Here is a 13,438-nt window from a genome sequence, read left to right as displayed (position 1 = left end):
ATCTGTGTCACTGTCACATTGTGTCACTGTCATAATGTGTTACTGTCACATGGTGTTACTCTGTGTCACTGTCACAATGTGTTACTCTGTGTCACTGTCACATTGTGTTACTGTGTCACTGTCACATTGTTACTCTGTGTCACTGTCACTCTGTGTCACTGTCACTCTGTGTCACTGTCACATTGTATCACTCTGTCACTGTCAGATTGTGTTACTCTGTCACTGTCAGATTGTGTTACCATGTGTCACTGTCAGATTGTGTTACTCTGTGTCACTGTCACATTGTATCACTCTTTGTCACTCTGTGTTACTGTCACATTGTGTTACTGTCACATTGTGTTACTGTCACGTTCTGTTACATTGTGTTACTCTGTCACTGCGTGTCACATGACGTCACTCCATATAGCTGTCACTTTCTTTCCGCAGGTAAACAAACCTGGCACGTGACACGCTTCCCGCGCGCCACTTCCGGTGACTTCACCAGCCGTTACCAGGAGAGGGCGGAAGCGGAAGTGCAGGAGACAGCGGAGACCCAGGAAGAGTGAGTCAGAGAGAGAGAGAGAGAGAGAGAGTGTGTGTGTGTGTGTGTGTGTGTGTGTGTGTGTGTGTGTGTGTGTGTGTGTGTGTGTGTGTGTGTGTGTGTGTGTGTGTGTGTGTGTGTGTGTCTCTGTGTGTCTGTCTCTGTGTGTCTGTCTCTGTGTGTCTGTCTCTGTGTGTCTGTCTCTGTGTGTGTGTGTGTCTGTCTGTCTGTGTGTGTCTGTGTGTGTGTGTCTCGTGATGTATAATGTATGCATAGTGCTATGCAGCTGCCATCACATTTTGGCACCACTCACATATACCTATATTGCGCTGTGTCTGGCCCACCACCATTTTAATTTCTTCCCCGTGTGATGTCACAGACTTTTGTTTGGTTTCAAACCCAATCAGTCTCTTTCCTGTCTCACAGGGTAGTACGCAGCATGCATCTCTCCATACTTATTTGCCTTGACTAAAGCGTCCGATTTATCTTTGTATTTAAGGCCCAAGTTTCACACCCATACGTGAGCACGGGCAGGATACACGGGTCACATCCATACGTGAGCACGGCAGGATACACGGATCACATCCATACGTGAGCACAGGCAGGTTACACAGGTCACATCCATACGTGAGCACGGCAGGATACACGGATCACATCCATACGTGAGCACAGGCAGGTTACACAGGTCACATCCATTCGTGAGCACGGGCAGGAAACACGGGTCATATCCATACGTGAGCACGGGCAGGATACACGGGTCACATCCATACGTGAGCATGGGCAGGATACACGGGTCACGTCCATATGTGAGCTCGGGCAGGAAACACGGACCACATCCATACGTGTGCATGGGCAGGATACACGGGCCACATCCATACGTGAGCACGCTGCAGAATCCCGCTACCTGCTATCTATCATGAAAACGAGAGGCGGTGCGCAGCAAACACGGACAGTAAAGTGCCGGACGTAATGTTCGATAAAAAAAAGGTTTATTTAGGCAAAGACATCTCTAGTTGGGAAAATCCTGACGAGCTTTTGGGAGCTGGGTTGGTTGGGATCGGCGTCAGTGGACGCACCTCACTGTGGGCTCTTCGTGCGACCTCTCCGTCACCGGGTTTAACCCCTGTCTTGTTTTTGACCCCTGTCAGGCGTTTCTCGGCCCCCTCCTGTATGGGACGCACCTGCGGTGTGAAATGACTGACCAAGAGAACAACAACAGCATCTCCGCTAACCCGTTCGCCGCGCTGTTCGGGTCTCTGGCTGAGGCGCGGGAATTCGTGGCCGTGCAGAAGGAGCAGCTCAGGCAGCAGACGGGTGAGGGAAGGGATTGGGGGGGTTCACACTTCCCGCGATGAGGCCCCTCTCTGTATAGTATGGGAGACTTGCACAGGCTCTGAGTAAAGGGGCCGTTCTCCTAGGACCAAATATTTAATATGAACGAGAGCCACAGATACCTTCGAAGATCATGGGGCTCCAACCAACACACCCCAGCTCCCAGGGACCCCCCCAAGCTGCTGATAAACGACTACTTGTGTCTAACAAATGACGGTTGTGTAACTCCTTTTCAGACTATAACAATAGAGAGACCCATTTACATGGGGCTTTGAGGACTGGAACAGTCAAATCATCACAAGACATTACATAAAGATTGTTTTTTTTAATCAATCTTTTGTTTACCATAAAAATGTTACAGGTTAAAACATGTATTTAAACTTATTATTTTATTTTATGGTGTTAGCTGGCTGCTTTTAGCCTACGAGACTTGCCACTGGGGTAACTTTAGTCCTAGGCAGGTCTGACCCCTTTAAACATGTCACTGCTGGATGGTCTCTGTGAGAGTCATGAGCAGTAGGTATTGTCGGAGGTCCTAGATGGGACGGTCTCTGTGAGAGACATGAGCAGTAGGTATTGTCGGAGGCCCTAGATGGGACGGTCCCTGTGTGAGACATGAGCAGTAGGTATTGTCGGAGGTCCTAGATGGGACGGTCCCTGTGTGAGACATGAGCAGTAGGTATTGTTGGGTGGCCCTAGATGGGACGGTCTCTGTGAGAGACATGAGCAGTAGGTATTGTCTGAGGTCCTAGATGGGACGGTCTCTGTGAGAGACATGAGCAGTAGGTATTGTTGGATGGCTCTAGATGGGACGGTCTCTGTGTGAGACATGAGCAGTAGGTATTGTTGGATTGAGCTAGATGGAACGGTCTCTGTGTGACATGAGCAGTAGGTATTTTTGGATGGCCCTAGATGGGACGGTCTCTGTGAGCAGTAGGTATTGTTGGGTGGCCCTAGATGGGACGGTCTCTGTTAGAGTCATGAGCAGTAGGTATTGTTGGGTGGCACTAGATGGGACGGTCTCTGTGAGAGACATGAGCAGTAGGTATTGTTGGGTGGCCCTAGATAGGGCGGTCCCTGTGTGAGACATGAGCAGTAGGTATTGTTGGGTGGCCCTAGATGGGACGGTCTCTGCGGGAGACATGAGCAGTAGGTTTTGTTGGATGGCCCTAGATTTGACGGTCTCTGTGAGAGACATGAGCAGTAGGTATTGTTGGGTGGCCCTAGATGGGATGGTCTCTGTGTGAGACATGAGCAGTAGGTATTGTCGGAGGTCCTAGATGGGATGGTCTCTGTGTGAGACATGAGCAGTAGGTATTGTTGGGTGTTCCTAGATGCAACGGTCCCTGTGTGACATGAGCAGTAGGTATTGTTGGGTGGCCCTAGATGGGACGGTCTCTGTGTGAGACATGAGCAGTAGGTATTGTTGGATGGCCCTAGATGGAACGGTCTCCTTGTGACATGAGCAGTAGGTATTTTTGGATGGCCCTAGATTTGACGGTCTCTGTGAGAGACATGAGCAGTAGGTATTGTTGGGTGGCCCTAGATGGGACGGTCTATGTGTGAGACATGAGCAGTAGGTATTGTTGGATGGCCCTAGATGGAACGGTCTCGGTGTGACATGAGCAGTAGGTATTTTTGGATGGCCCTAGATTTGACGGTCTCTGTGAGAGACATGAGCAGTAGGTTTTGTTGGAGGGTCCTAGATGGGACGGTCTCCGTGAGACATGAGCAGTAGGTATTGTTGGAGGTTAAAGACACCTGAGGGATTCGCCAGCATTGTAATCTGACCGCATGTTCCCTCCCAGGAGAGGACGCAGGGGAGAGCCAGGATGAGTCGGACAATAGCGTGTCGGAAAGTCTGGACGATTGCGACGACTCATTGGCGGAGATCAGCCGCTCGTTCCGCTCCCAACAGGAGATCTGTGAGCAACTCAACATCAACCACATGATCCAGAGAATCTTCCTGCTCACACTGGACAACAGTGAGTGTGTGATCCTCCTGAGTATGCCAGGTGTAAACAGGGCAGTGAGTGTGCGATCATTCTGAGTGTGCCAGGGGTAAACAGGGCAGTGAGTGTGCGATCATTCTGAGTGTGCATGGGTTAGTGAGCAGTGAGTGTGCGATCCTCCTGAGTATGCCAGGGTTAAACAGAGCAGTGAGTGTACGATCCTCCTGAGTATGCTAGGGGTAAACAGAGCAGTGAGTGTGCGATCATTCTGAGTGTGCATGGGTTAGTGAACAGTGAGTGTGTGATCATTCTGAGTGTGCATGGGTTAGTGAACAGTGAGTGTGTGATCCACCTGAGTATGCCAGAGGTAAACAGAGCAGTGTGTGTGTGTGTCTCTTTATGTATATAGTGCCACCCCGGGACACAGCGCTGTACAATACACGTGATATTATTACACAATGGGAATAAGCAATAGGAAAAGAAGTCCCTGCCCCGAAGAGCTTACACTCTAACCTTTCAGTTGTTCCCTATCTCTGTCCCCTGGATCACCTCCCCCCAGTGGTTCCTGTCTCTGAAGTGGGATTGTGTGTGTCTTGTTGTGCCCTAGGCGACCCCACTATGAAGAGTGGGAATGGCATTCCCCTGCGCTGTGTGTACCTGGAGGAGCTGGCGTCGGAGCTGGATGGACAGGACTGGCTGGACATGGATAACGTAGAACAGGTGCCCGGCCTGGGAGAGGGTGTGTGTTTGTGTGTTTGTGTGTGTGTGTCTGGAGGAGCTGGTGTCTGAGCTGGATGGACAGGACTGGCTGGACATGGATAACATAGAACAGGTGCCCGGCCTGGAAGAGAGGGCAGTGGGGGTGTAGCTGTGTGTGTGTAGCTGTGTGCGTGTGTGTAGCTGTGTGCGTGTGTGTAGCTGTGTGCGTGTGTGTAGCTGTGTGCGTGTGTGTAGCTGTGTGTGTAGGTGTGTGTGTGTAGGTGTGTGTGTGTGTGTGTGTGTGTGTGTAGGTGTGTGTGTGTAGCTCTGTGTGTGTGTGTGTGTGTAGCTCTGTGTGTGTGTGTGTAGCTCTGTGTGTGTGTAGCTGTGTGCGTGTGTGTAGCTGTGTGCGTGTGTGTAGCTGTGTGCGTGTGTGTAGCTGTGTGCGTGTGTGTAGCTGTGTGTGTAGGTGTGTGTGTGTAGGTGTGTGTGTGTGTGTGTGTGTGTGTGTAGGTGTGTGTGTGTAGCTCTGTGTGTGTGTGTGTGTGTAGCTCTGTGTGTGTGTGTGTAGCTCTGTGTGTGTGTGTGTGTGTGTGTGTGTAGGTCTGTGTGTGGCTGTGTGTGTAGCGTGTGGCTGTGTGTAGCGCGCGTGTGTAGCGCGCGCGTGTGTGTAGCTGTGTTGCGCGTGTGTGTGTGTAGCTGTGTTGCGCGTGTGTGTGTGTGTAGCTGTGTTGCGCGTGTGTGTGTGTGTAGCTGTGTTGCGCGTGTGTGTGTGTAGCTGTGTTGCGCGTGTGTGTGTCTAGCTGTGTTGCGCGTGTGTCTAGCTGTGTTGCGCGCGTGTGTGTAGCTGTGTTGCGCGCGTGTGTGTAGCTGTGTTGCGCGCGTGTGTGTAGCTGTGTTGCGCGCGTGTGTGTAGCTGTGTTGCGCGCGCGCGCGCGTAGCTGTGTTGCGCCCGTGTGTGTGTAGCTGTGTTGCATGCGTGTGTGTGTAGCTGTGTTGCGCCCGTGTGTGTGTAGCTGTGTTGCGCGTGTGTACCTGGAGGAGCTGGCGTCAGAGCTGGACGGACAGGACTGGCTGGGCAGGGATAATAAGTGCCCGGCCTGGGAGAGGGGGGGGGGGGGTTAGGGTGGTGCGCCTTGTGTGATGCTAGGTGTGTAGCTCTGTTCTGGGTGTGTACTGATGTTGCTGGGTGTGTGGGTGTGTAGCGGTGTGTAGCGGCTGTATTGCTAGGTGTGTAGCGGTCGGTTGCTGGGTGTGTACTGATGTTGCTGGGTGTGTGGGTGTGTAGCGGTGTTTGCTGGCTGTATTGCTGGGTGTGTAGCGGTCGTTTGCTGGGTGTGTACTGATGTTGCTGGATGTGTGGGTGTGTAGCTCTGTTGCTGGGTGGGGGTGAGGTGGGTAGCTGGGTGTTGCTGGGTATGTAGCTCTGTTCTGGGTGTGTACCAATGTTGCTTGCTGTGTTTCTGGGTATTGCTGGGTATGTACCGATGTTGCTGGGTGTGTGGGTGTGTAGAGGTGTTGCTGGGTGTGGGGGTGTGTAGCTCTGTTGCTGGGTGGGGGTGAGGTGTGTAGCTGTGTTGCTGGGTGTGTGTGGTGGTGAGGTGTGTGGTGGTGAGGTGTGTAGCTCTGTTCTGGGTGTGTACCAATGTTGCTGGGTAGTGGTGTGTTTCTGGGTATTGCTGGGTGTGTGGGTGTGTACCGGTGTTGCTGGGTGTGTACCGGTGTTGCAGCTCTGTTGCTGGGTGGGGGTGAGGTATGTGGCGGCGCAGGGTGTGGCGGCGATGCTGGGGGCTGTGGAGACGTTGCTGGCGGCTATGCCGGGGGGTGTTGCGGCGATGCTGGGGGCTGTGGCGACGTTGCTGGCGGCTATGCCGGGGGCTGTGGCGACGTTGCTGGCGGCTATGCCGGGGGCTGTGGCGACGTTGCTGGCGGCTATGCCGGGGGCTGTGGCGACGTTGCTGATGGCTATGCCGGGGGCTGTGGCGACGATGCTGGCAGCGATGCTGGGGGGTGTGGCGGCGATGCCGGGGGGTGTAGCGGTGTTGCTATGTCTCCCTTCCAGGCCGTGTTCACCCGCCTCCTGTTGCCTGAGCCGGGGAGGTACCTGATTTGCATGACGTCCTCGGGATCGCCCAACCTGTCGGCAGAGCGAGACGCCGGGGAGAAGCACATCTTCCCGTACCTCTTCTCCTGCTTCCAGAGGTCTAAGAAAGAGGTGGGCACTGAACCCCCCATCCCCTACGGATCCTACATAACCCCCCCCCCCTCGTCCCCCCACGGATCCTACATAACCCCCCCCCCCCTCGTCCCCCCACGGATCCTACATAACTCCCCCCTACTTAACCGCCCTGTCCCCCGTCCCTGTTAGCAGCACAATGTTAGGGTGTATAGGGAGAGGTATTAGCAGCGGGATGTTAGGGTGTATAGGGAGAGATAATAGCAGCAGGATTTTATTGTGTAGGACAGGGTATTGGCAGCGGGATGCTAGAGTGTATAGGGAGAGGTATTAGCAGCAGGATGTATAAGGAGAGGTATTAGCAGCGGGATGTTATGGTGTATAAGGAGACGTATTAGCAGCGGGGTATTAGGTTGTATAGGGAGAGGTATTAGCAGCGGGATGTTAGGGTGCATAAGGAGAGGTATTAGCAGCGGGGTGTTAGGGTGTATAAGGAGAGGTATTAGCAGCGGGATGTTAGGATGTATAGGGAGAGCTATTAGCCGTAGGATTTTGGGGTGTATAGGGAGAGGTATTAGCAGCGGGATGTTAGGGTGTATAGGGAGAGGTATTGGCAGCAGGGTGTATAGGGAGAGGTATTAGCAGTGGGATGTTATGGTGTATAGGGAGAGGTATTAGCCGTAGGATGTTGGGGTGTATAGGGAGAGGTATTAGCAGCGGGGTGTTAGTGTGTTTAGGGAGAGGTATTAGCAGTGGGATGTTATGGTGTATAGGGAGAGGTATTAGCCGTAGGATGTTGGGGTGTATAGGGAGAGGTATTAGCAGCGGGATGTTAGGGTGTATAGGGAGAGGTATTAGCAGCGGGATGTTAGGGTGTATAGGGAGAGGTATTAGCAGCGGGATGTTAGGGTGTATAGGGAGAGGTATTAGCAGCAGGGTGTATAGGGAGAGGTATTAGCAGCGGGATGTTAGGGTGTATAGGGAGAGGTATTAGCAGCAGGATGTATAGGGAGAGGTATTGGCAGCGGGGTGTTAGGGTGTATAGGGAGAGGTATTAGCCGTAGGATGTTGGGGTGTATAGGGAGAGGTATTAGCAGCGGGATGTTAGGGTGTATAGGGAGAGGTATTAGCAGCGGGGTGTTAGGGTGTATAGGGAGAGGTATTAGCAGCAGGATGTATAGGGAGAGGTATTGGCAGCGCGGTGTTGGGGTGTATAGGGAGAGGTATTAGCAGCGGGATGTTAGGGTGTATAGGGAGAGGTATTAGCAGCGGGATGTTAGGGTGTATAGGGAGAGGTATTAGCAGCGGGGTGTTAGGGTGTATAGGGAGAGGTATTAGCAGCGGGATGTTAGGGTGTATAGGGAGAGGTAATAGCAGCGGGATGTTAGGGTGTATAGGGTGAGGTATTAGCAGCAGGGTGTATAGGGAGAGGTATTAGCAGCAGGATGTTAGGGTGTATAGGGAGAGGTATTAGCAGCGGGATGTTAGGGTGTATAGGGAGAGGTATTAGCAGCAGGGTGTATAGGGAGAGGTATTAGCAGCGGGATGTTAGGGTGTATAGGGAGAGGTATTAGCAGCGGGATGTTAGGGTGTATAGGGAGAGGTAATAGCAGCGGGATGTTAGGGTGTATAGGGAGAGGTATTAGCAGCGGGATGTTAGGGTGTATAGGGAGAGGTATTAGCAGCAGGGTGTATAGGGAGAGGTATTAGCAGCGGGGTGTTAGGGTGTATAGGGAGAGGTATTAGCAGCAGGGTGTATAGGGAGAGGCATTAGCAGCGGGATGTTAGGGTGTATAGGGAGAGGTATTAGCAGCCGGGTGTATAGGGAGAGGTATTAGCAGCAGGATGTTAGGGTGTATAGGGAGAGGTATTAGCAGCGGGATGTTAGGGTGTATAGGGAGAGGTATTAGCAGCGGGATGTTAGGGTGTATAGGGAGAGGTATTAGCAGCGGGATGTTAGGGAGAGGTATTAGCAGCGGGATGTTAGGGTGTATAGGGAGAGGTATTAGCAGCGGGATGTTAGGGTGTATAGGGAGAGGTATTAGCAGCGGGGTGTTAGGGTGTATAGGGAGAGGTATTAGCAGCAGGGTGTTAGGGTGTATAGGGAGAGGTATTAGCAGCAGGATGTTAGGGTGTATAGGGGGAGGTATTAGCAGTGGGGTGTTAGGGTGTATAGGGAGAGGTATTGGCAGCGCGATGCTAGAGTGTATAGGGAGAGGTATTAGCAGCGGGGTGTTAGGGTGTATAAGGAGACGTATTAGCAGCAGGATGTTAGGGTGTATAGGGAGAGGTATTAGTAGCAGGATGTTAGGGTGTATAGGGAGAGGTATTAGCAGCGGGGTGTTAGGGTGTATAGGGAGAGATATTAGCAGCGGGATGTTAGGGTGTATAGGGAGAGGTATTAGCAGCAGGATGTTAGGGTGTATAGGGAGAGGTATTAGCAGCGGGTGTTAGGGTGTATAGGGAGAGGTATTAGCAGCGGGATGTTAGGGTGTATAGGGAGAGATATTAGCAGTGGGATGTTACGGTGTATAGAGAGCGGTTTTAGCAGCAGGATGTTAGGGTGTATAGGGAGAGGTATCAGCAGCGGGATGTTAGGGTGTATAGGGAGAGGTATTAGCAGCGGGATGTTAGGGTGTATAGGGAGAGGTATTAGCAGCGGGGTGTTAGGTTGTATAGGGAGAGGTATTAGCAGCGGGATGTTAGGGTGCATAAGGAGAGGTATTAGCAGCGGGGTGTTAGGGTGTATAGGGAGAGGTATTAGCAGCGGGATGTTAGGGTGCATAAGGAGAGGTATTAGCAGCGGGGTGTTAGGGTGTATAAGGAGAGGTATTAGCAGCGGGATGTTAGGATGTATAGGGAGAGGTATTAGCAGCGGGATGTTAGGGTGCATAAGGAGAGGTATTAGCAGCGGGGTGTTAGGGTGTATAAGGAGACGTATTAGCAGCAGGATGTTAGGGTGTATAAGGAGACGTATTAGCAGCGGGATGTTAGGGTGTATAGGGAGAGGTATTAGCAGCGGGATGTTAGGGTGCATAAGGAGAGGTATTAGCAGCGGGGTGTTAGGGTGTATAAGGAGAGGTATTAGCAGCGGGATGTTAGGATGTATAGGGAGAGCTATTAGCCGTAGGATTTTGGGGTGTATAGGGAGAGGTATTGGCAGCAGGGTGTATAGGGAGAGGTATTAGCAGTGGGATGTTATGGTGTATAGGGAGAGGTATTAGCCGTAGGATGTTGGGGTGTATAGGGAGAGGTATTAGCAGCGGGGTGTTAGTGTGTTTAGGGAGAGGTATTAGCAGTGGGATGTTATGGTGTATAGGGAGAGGTATTAGCCGTAGGATGTTGGGGTGTATAGGGAGAGGTATTAGCAGCGGGATGTTAGGGTGTATAGGGAGAGGTATTAGCAGCGGGATGTTAGGGTGTATAGGGAGAGGTATTAGCAGCGGGATGTTAGGGTGTATAGGGATAGGTATTAGCAGCAGGGTGTATAGGGAGAGGTATTAGCAGCGGGATGTTAGGGTGTATAGGGAGAGGTATTAGCAGCAGGATGTATAGGGAGAGGTATTGGCAGCGGGGTGTTGGGGTGTATAGGGAGAGGTATTAGCAGCGGGATGTTAGGGTGTATAGGGAGAGGTATTAGCAGCGGGATGTTAGGGTGTATAGGGAGAGGTAATAGCAGCGGGATGTTAGGGTGTATAGGGAGAGGTATTAGCAGCGGGATGTTAGGGTGTATAGGGAGAGGTATTAGCAGCAGGGTGTATAGGGAGAGGTATTAGCAGCGGGGTGTTAGGGTGGGTAGGGAGAGGTATTAGCAGCGGGATGTTAGGGTGTATAGGGAGAGGTATTAGCAGCAGGGTGTATAGGGAGAGGCATTAGCAGCGGGATGTTAGGGTGTATAGGGAGAGGTATTAGCAGCAGGGTGTATAGGGAGAGGTATTAGCAGCAGGATGTTAGGGTGTATAGGGAGAGGTATTAGCAGCGGGATGTTAGGGTGTATAGGGAGAGGTATTAGCAGCGGGATGTTAGGGTGTATAGGGAGAGGTATTAGCAGCGGGATGTTAGGGAGAGGTATTAGCAGCGGGATGTTAGGGTGTATAGGGAGAGGTATTAGCAGCGGGATGTTAGGGTGTATAGGGAGAGGTATTAGCAGCAGGGTGTTGGGGTGTATAGGGAGAGGTATTAGCAGTGGGATGTTAGGGTGTATAGGGAGAGGTATTAGCAGCAGGATGTTAGGGTGTATAGGGAGAGGTATTAGCAGCGGGATGTTAGGGTGTATAGGGAGAGGTAATAGCAGCGAGATGTTAGGGTGTATAGGGAGAGATATTAGCAGCAGGGTGTTAGGGTGTATAGGGAGAGGTATTAGCAGCGGGATGTTAGGGTGTATAGGGAGAGGTATTAGCAGCGGGATGTTAGGGTGTATAGGGAGAGGTATTAGCAGCGGGATGTTAGGGTGTATAGGGAGTGGCATTAGCAGCAGGATGTTAGGGTGTATAGGGAGAGGTATTAGCAGCGGGATGTTAGGGTGTATAGGGAGAGGTATTAGCAGCGGGATGTGAGAGTGTATAGGGAGAGGTATTAGCAGCGGGATGTTAGGATGTATAGGAAGATGTATTAGCAGCAGGATGTTAGGGTGTATAGGGAGAGGTATTAGCAGCGGGATGTTAGGGTGTATAGGGAGAGGTATTAGCAGCAGGGTGTTGGGGTGTATAGGGAGAGATATTAGCAGCGGGATGTTAGGGTGTATAGGGAGAGGTATTAGCAGCGGGATGTTAGGGTGTATAGGGAGAGATATTAGCAGCGGGATGTTAGGGTGTATAGGGAGAGGTATTAGCAGCGGGATGTTAGGGTGTATAGGGAGAGGTATTAGCAGCGGGATGTTAGGGTGTATAGTGAGAGGTATTAGCAGCGGGATGTTAGGGTGTATAGGGAGAGGTATTAGCAGCGGGGTGTTAGGGTGTATAGGGAGAGGTATTAGCAGCGGGATGTTAGGGTGTATAGGGAGAGGTATTAGCAGCGGTGTGTATAGGGAGAGGTATTAGCAGCGGGATGTTAGGGTGTATAGGGAGAGGTATTAGCAGCGGGATGTATAGGGAGAGGTATTAGCAGCAGGATGTTAGGGTGTATAGGGAGAGGTATTAGCAGCGGGATGTTAGGGTGTATATGGAGAGGTATTAGCAGCGGGATGTTAGGGTGTATAGGGAGAGGTATTAGCAGCGGGATGTTAGGGTGTATAGGGAGAGGTATTAGCAGCGGGATGTTAGGGTGTATAGGGAGAGGTATAAGCAGCGGGATGTTAGGGAGAGGTATTAGCAGCGGGATGTTAGGGTGTATAGGGAGAGGTCTTAGCAGCGGGATGTTAGGGTGTATAGGGAGAGGTATTAGCAGCGGGATGTTAGGGTGTATAGGGAGAGGTATTAGCAGCGGGATGTTGGGGTGTATAGGGAGAGGTATTAGCAGCGGGATGTTAGGGTGTATAGGGAGAGGTATTAGCAGCGGGATGTTAGGGTGTATAGGGAGAGGTATTAGCAGCGGGATGTTAGGGTGTATAGGGAGAGGTATTAGCAGCGGGATGTTAGGGTGTATAGGGAGAGGTATCAGCAGCGGGATGTTAGGGTGTATAGGGAGTGGCATTAGCAGCAGGATGTTAGGGTGTATAGGGAGAGGTATTAGCAGCAGGATGTTAGGGTGTATAGGGAGAGGTATTAGCAGCGGGGTGTTAGGGTGTATAGGGTGAGGTATTAGCAGCGGGATGTTGGGGTGTATAGGGAGAGGTATTAGCAGTGGGATTTTAGGGTGTATAGGGAGAGGTATTAGCAGCGGGATGTTAGGGTGTATAGGGAGAGGTATTAGCAGCGGGATGTTAGGGTGTATAGGGAGAGGTATTAGCAGCGGGATGTTAGGGTGTATAGGGAGAGGTATCAGCAGCGGGATGTTAGGGTGTATAGGGAGTGGCATTAGCAGCAGGATGGTAGGGTGTATAGGGAGAGGTATTAGCAGCAGGATGTTAGGGTGTATAGGGAGAGGTATTAGCAGCGGGGTGTTAGGGTGTATAGGGTGAGGTATTAGCAGCGGGATGTTAGGGTGTATAGGGAGAGGTATTAGCAGTGGGATTTTAGGGTGTATAGGGAGAGGTATTAGCAGCGGGATGTTAGGGTGTATAGGGAGAGGTATTAGCAGTGGGATGTTAGGGTGTTTAGGGAGAGGTATTAGCAGCAGGATGTTAGGGTGTATAGGGAGAGGTAATAGCAGCGAGATGTTAGGGTGTATAGGGAGAGATATATTAGCAGCGGGGTGTTAGGGAGAGGTATTAGCAGCGGGATGTTAGGGAGAGGTATTAGCAGCGGGATGTTAGGGTGTATAGGGAGAGGTATTAGCAGCGGGATGTTAGGGTGTATAGGGAGAGGTATTCGCAGCGGGGTGTTAGGGTGTATAGGGAGAGGTATTAGCAGCGGGATGTTAGGGTGTATAGGGAGAGGTATTAGCAGCGGGATGTTAGGGTGTATAGGGAGAGGTATTAGCAGCGGATGTTAGGGTGTATAGGGAGAGGTATTAGCAGCAGGATGTTAGGGTGTATAGGGAGAGGTATTAGCAGCGGGATGTTAGGGTGTATAGGGAGAGGTATTAGCAGCGGGATGTTAGGGTGTATAGGGAGAGGTATTAGCAGCGGGATGTTAGGGTGTATAGGGAGAGGTATTAGCAGCGGGATGTTAGGGTGTATAGGGAGAGGTATTAGCAGCGGGATGTTAGGGTGTATAGGGA

General features: G+C 51.6%; 1 protein-coding gene across 6 annotated transcripts in view; it reads left to right on the top strand.

Moving 5' to 3' along the window:
• Positions 1 to 426: 426 nt before the first annotated feature.
• The window catches only part of UBE4A (ubiquitination factor E4A), a 32,259-nt gene continuing 19,247 nt past the window's right edge, over positions 427 to 13,438 (top strand). The window contains exons 1-5 of one of the 6 annotated variants that reach the window (XM_075604209.1): positions 427 to 541; positions 1,669 to 1,834; positions 3,661 to 3,837; positions 4,412 to 4,524; positions 6,566 to 6,718. In XM_075604209.1, the coding sequence (XP_075460324.1) occupies positions 1,714 to 1,834; positions 3,661 to 3,837; positions 4,412 to 4,524; positions 6,566 to 6,718 (564 nt within the window). In that variant the 5' untranslated portion in view covers positions 427 to 541; positions 1,669 to 1,713. The other 5 variants (XM_075604207.1, XM_075604212.1, XM_075604210.1 and 2 more) reach the window with 5 other exon arrangements.

The sequence above is a fragment of the Ascaphus truei genome, chromosome 6 (genome assembly GCF_040206685.1).
Source record: "Ascaphus truei isolate aAscTru1 chromosome 6, aAscTru1.hap1, whole genome shotgun sequence".
In the NCBI taxonomy this organism is placed as follows: Eukaryota; Metazoa; Chordata; class Amphibia; order Anura; family Ascaphidae; genus Ascaphus; species Ascaphus truei.
This window is presented reverse-complemented; position numbering and strand designations above follow the sequence as displayed.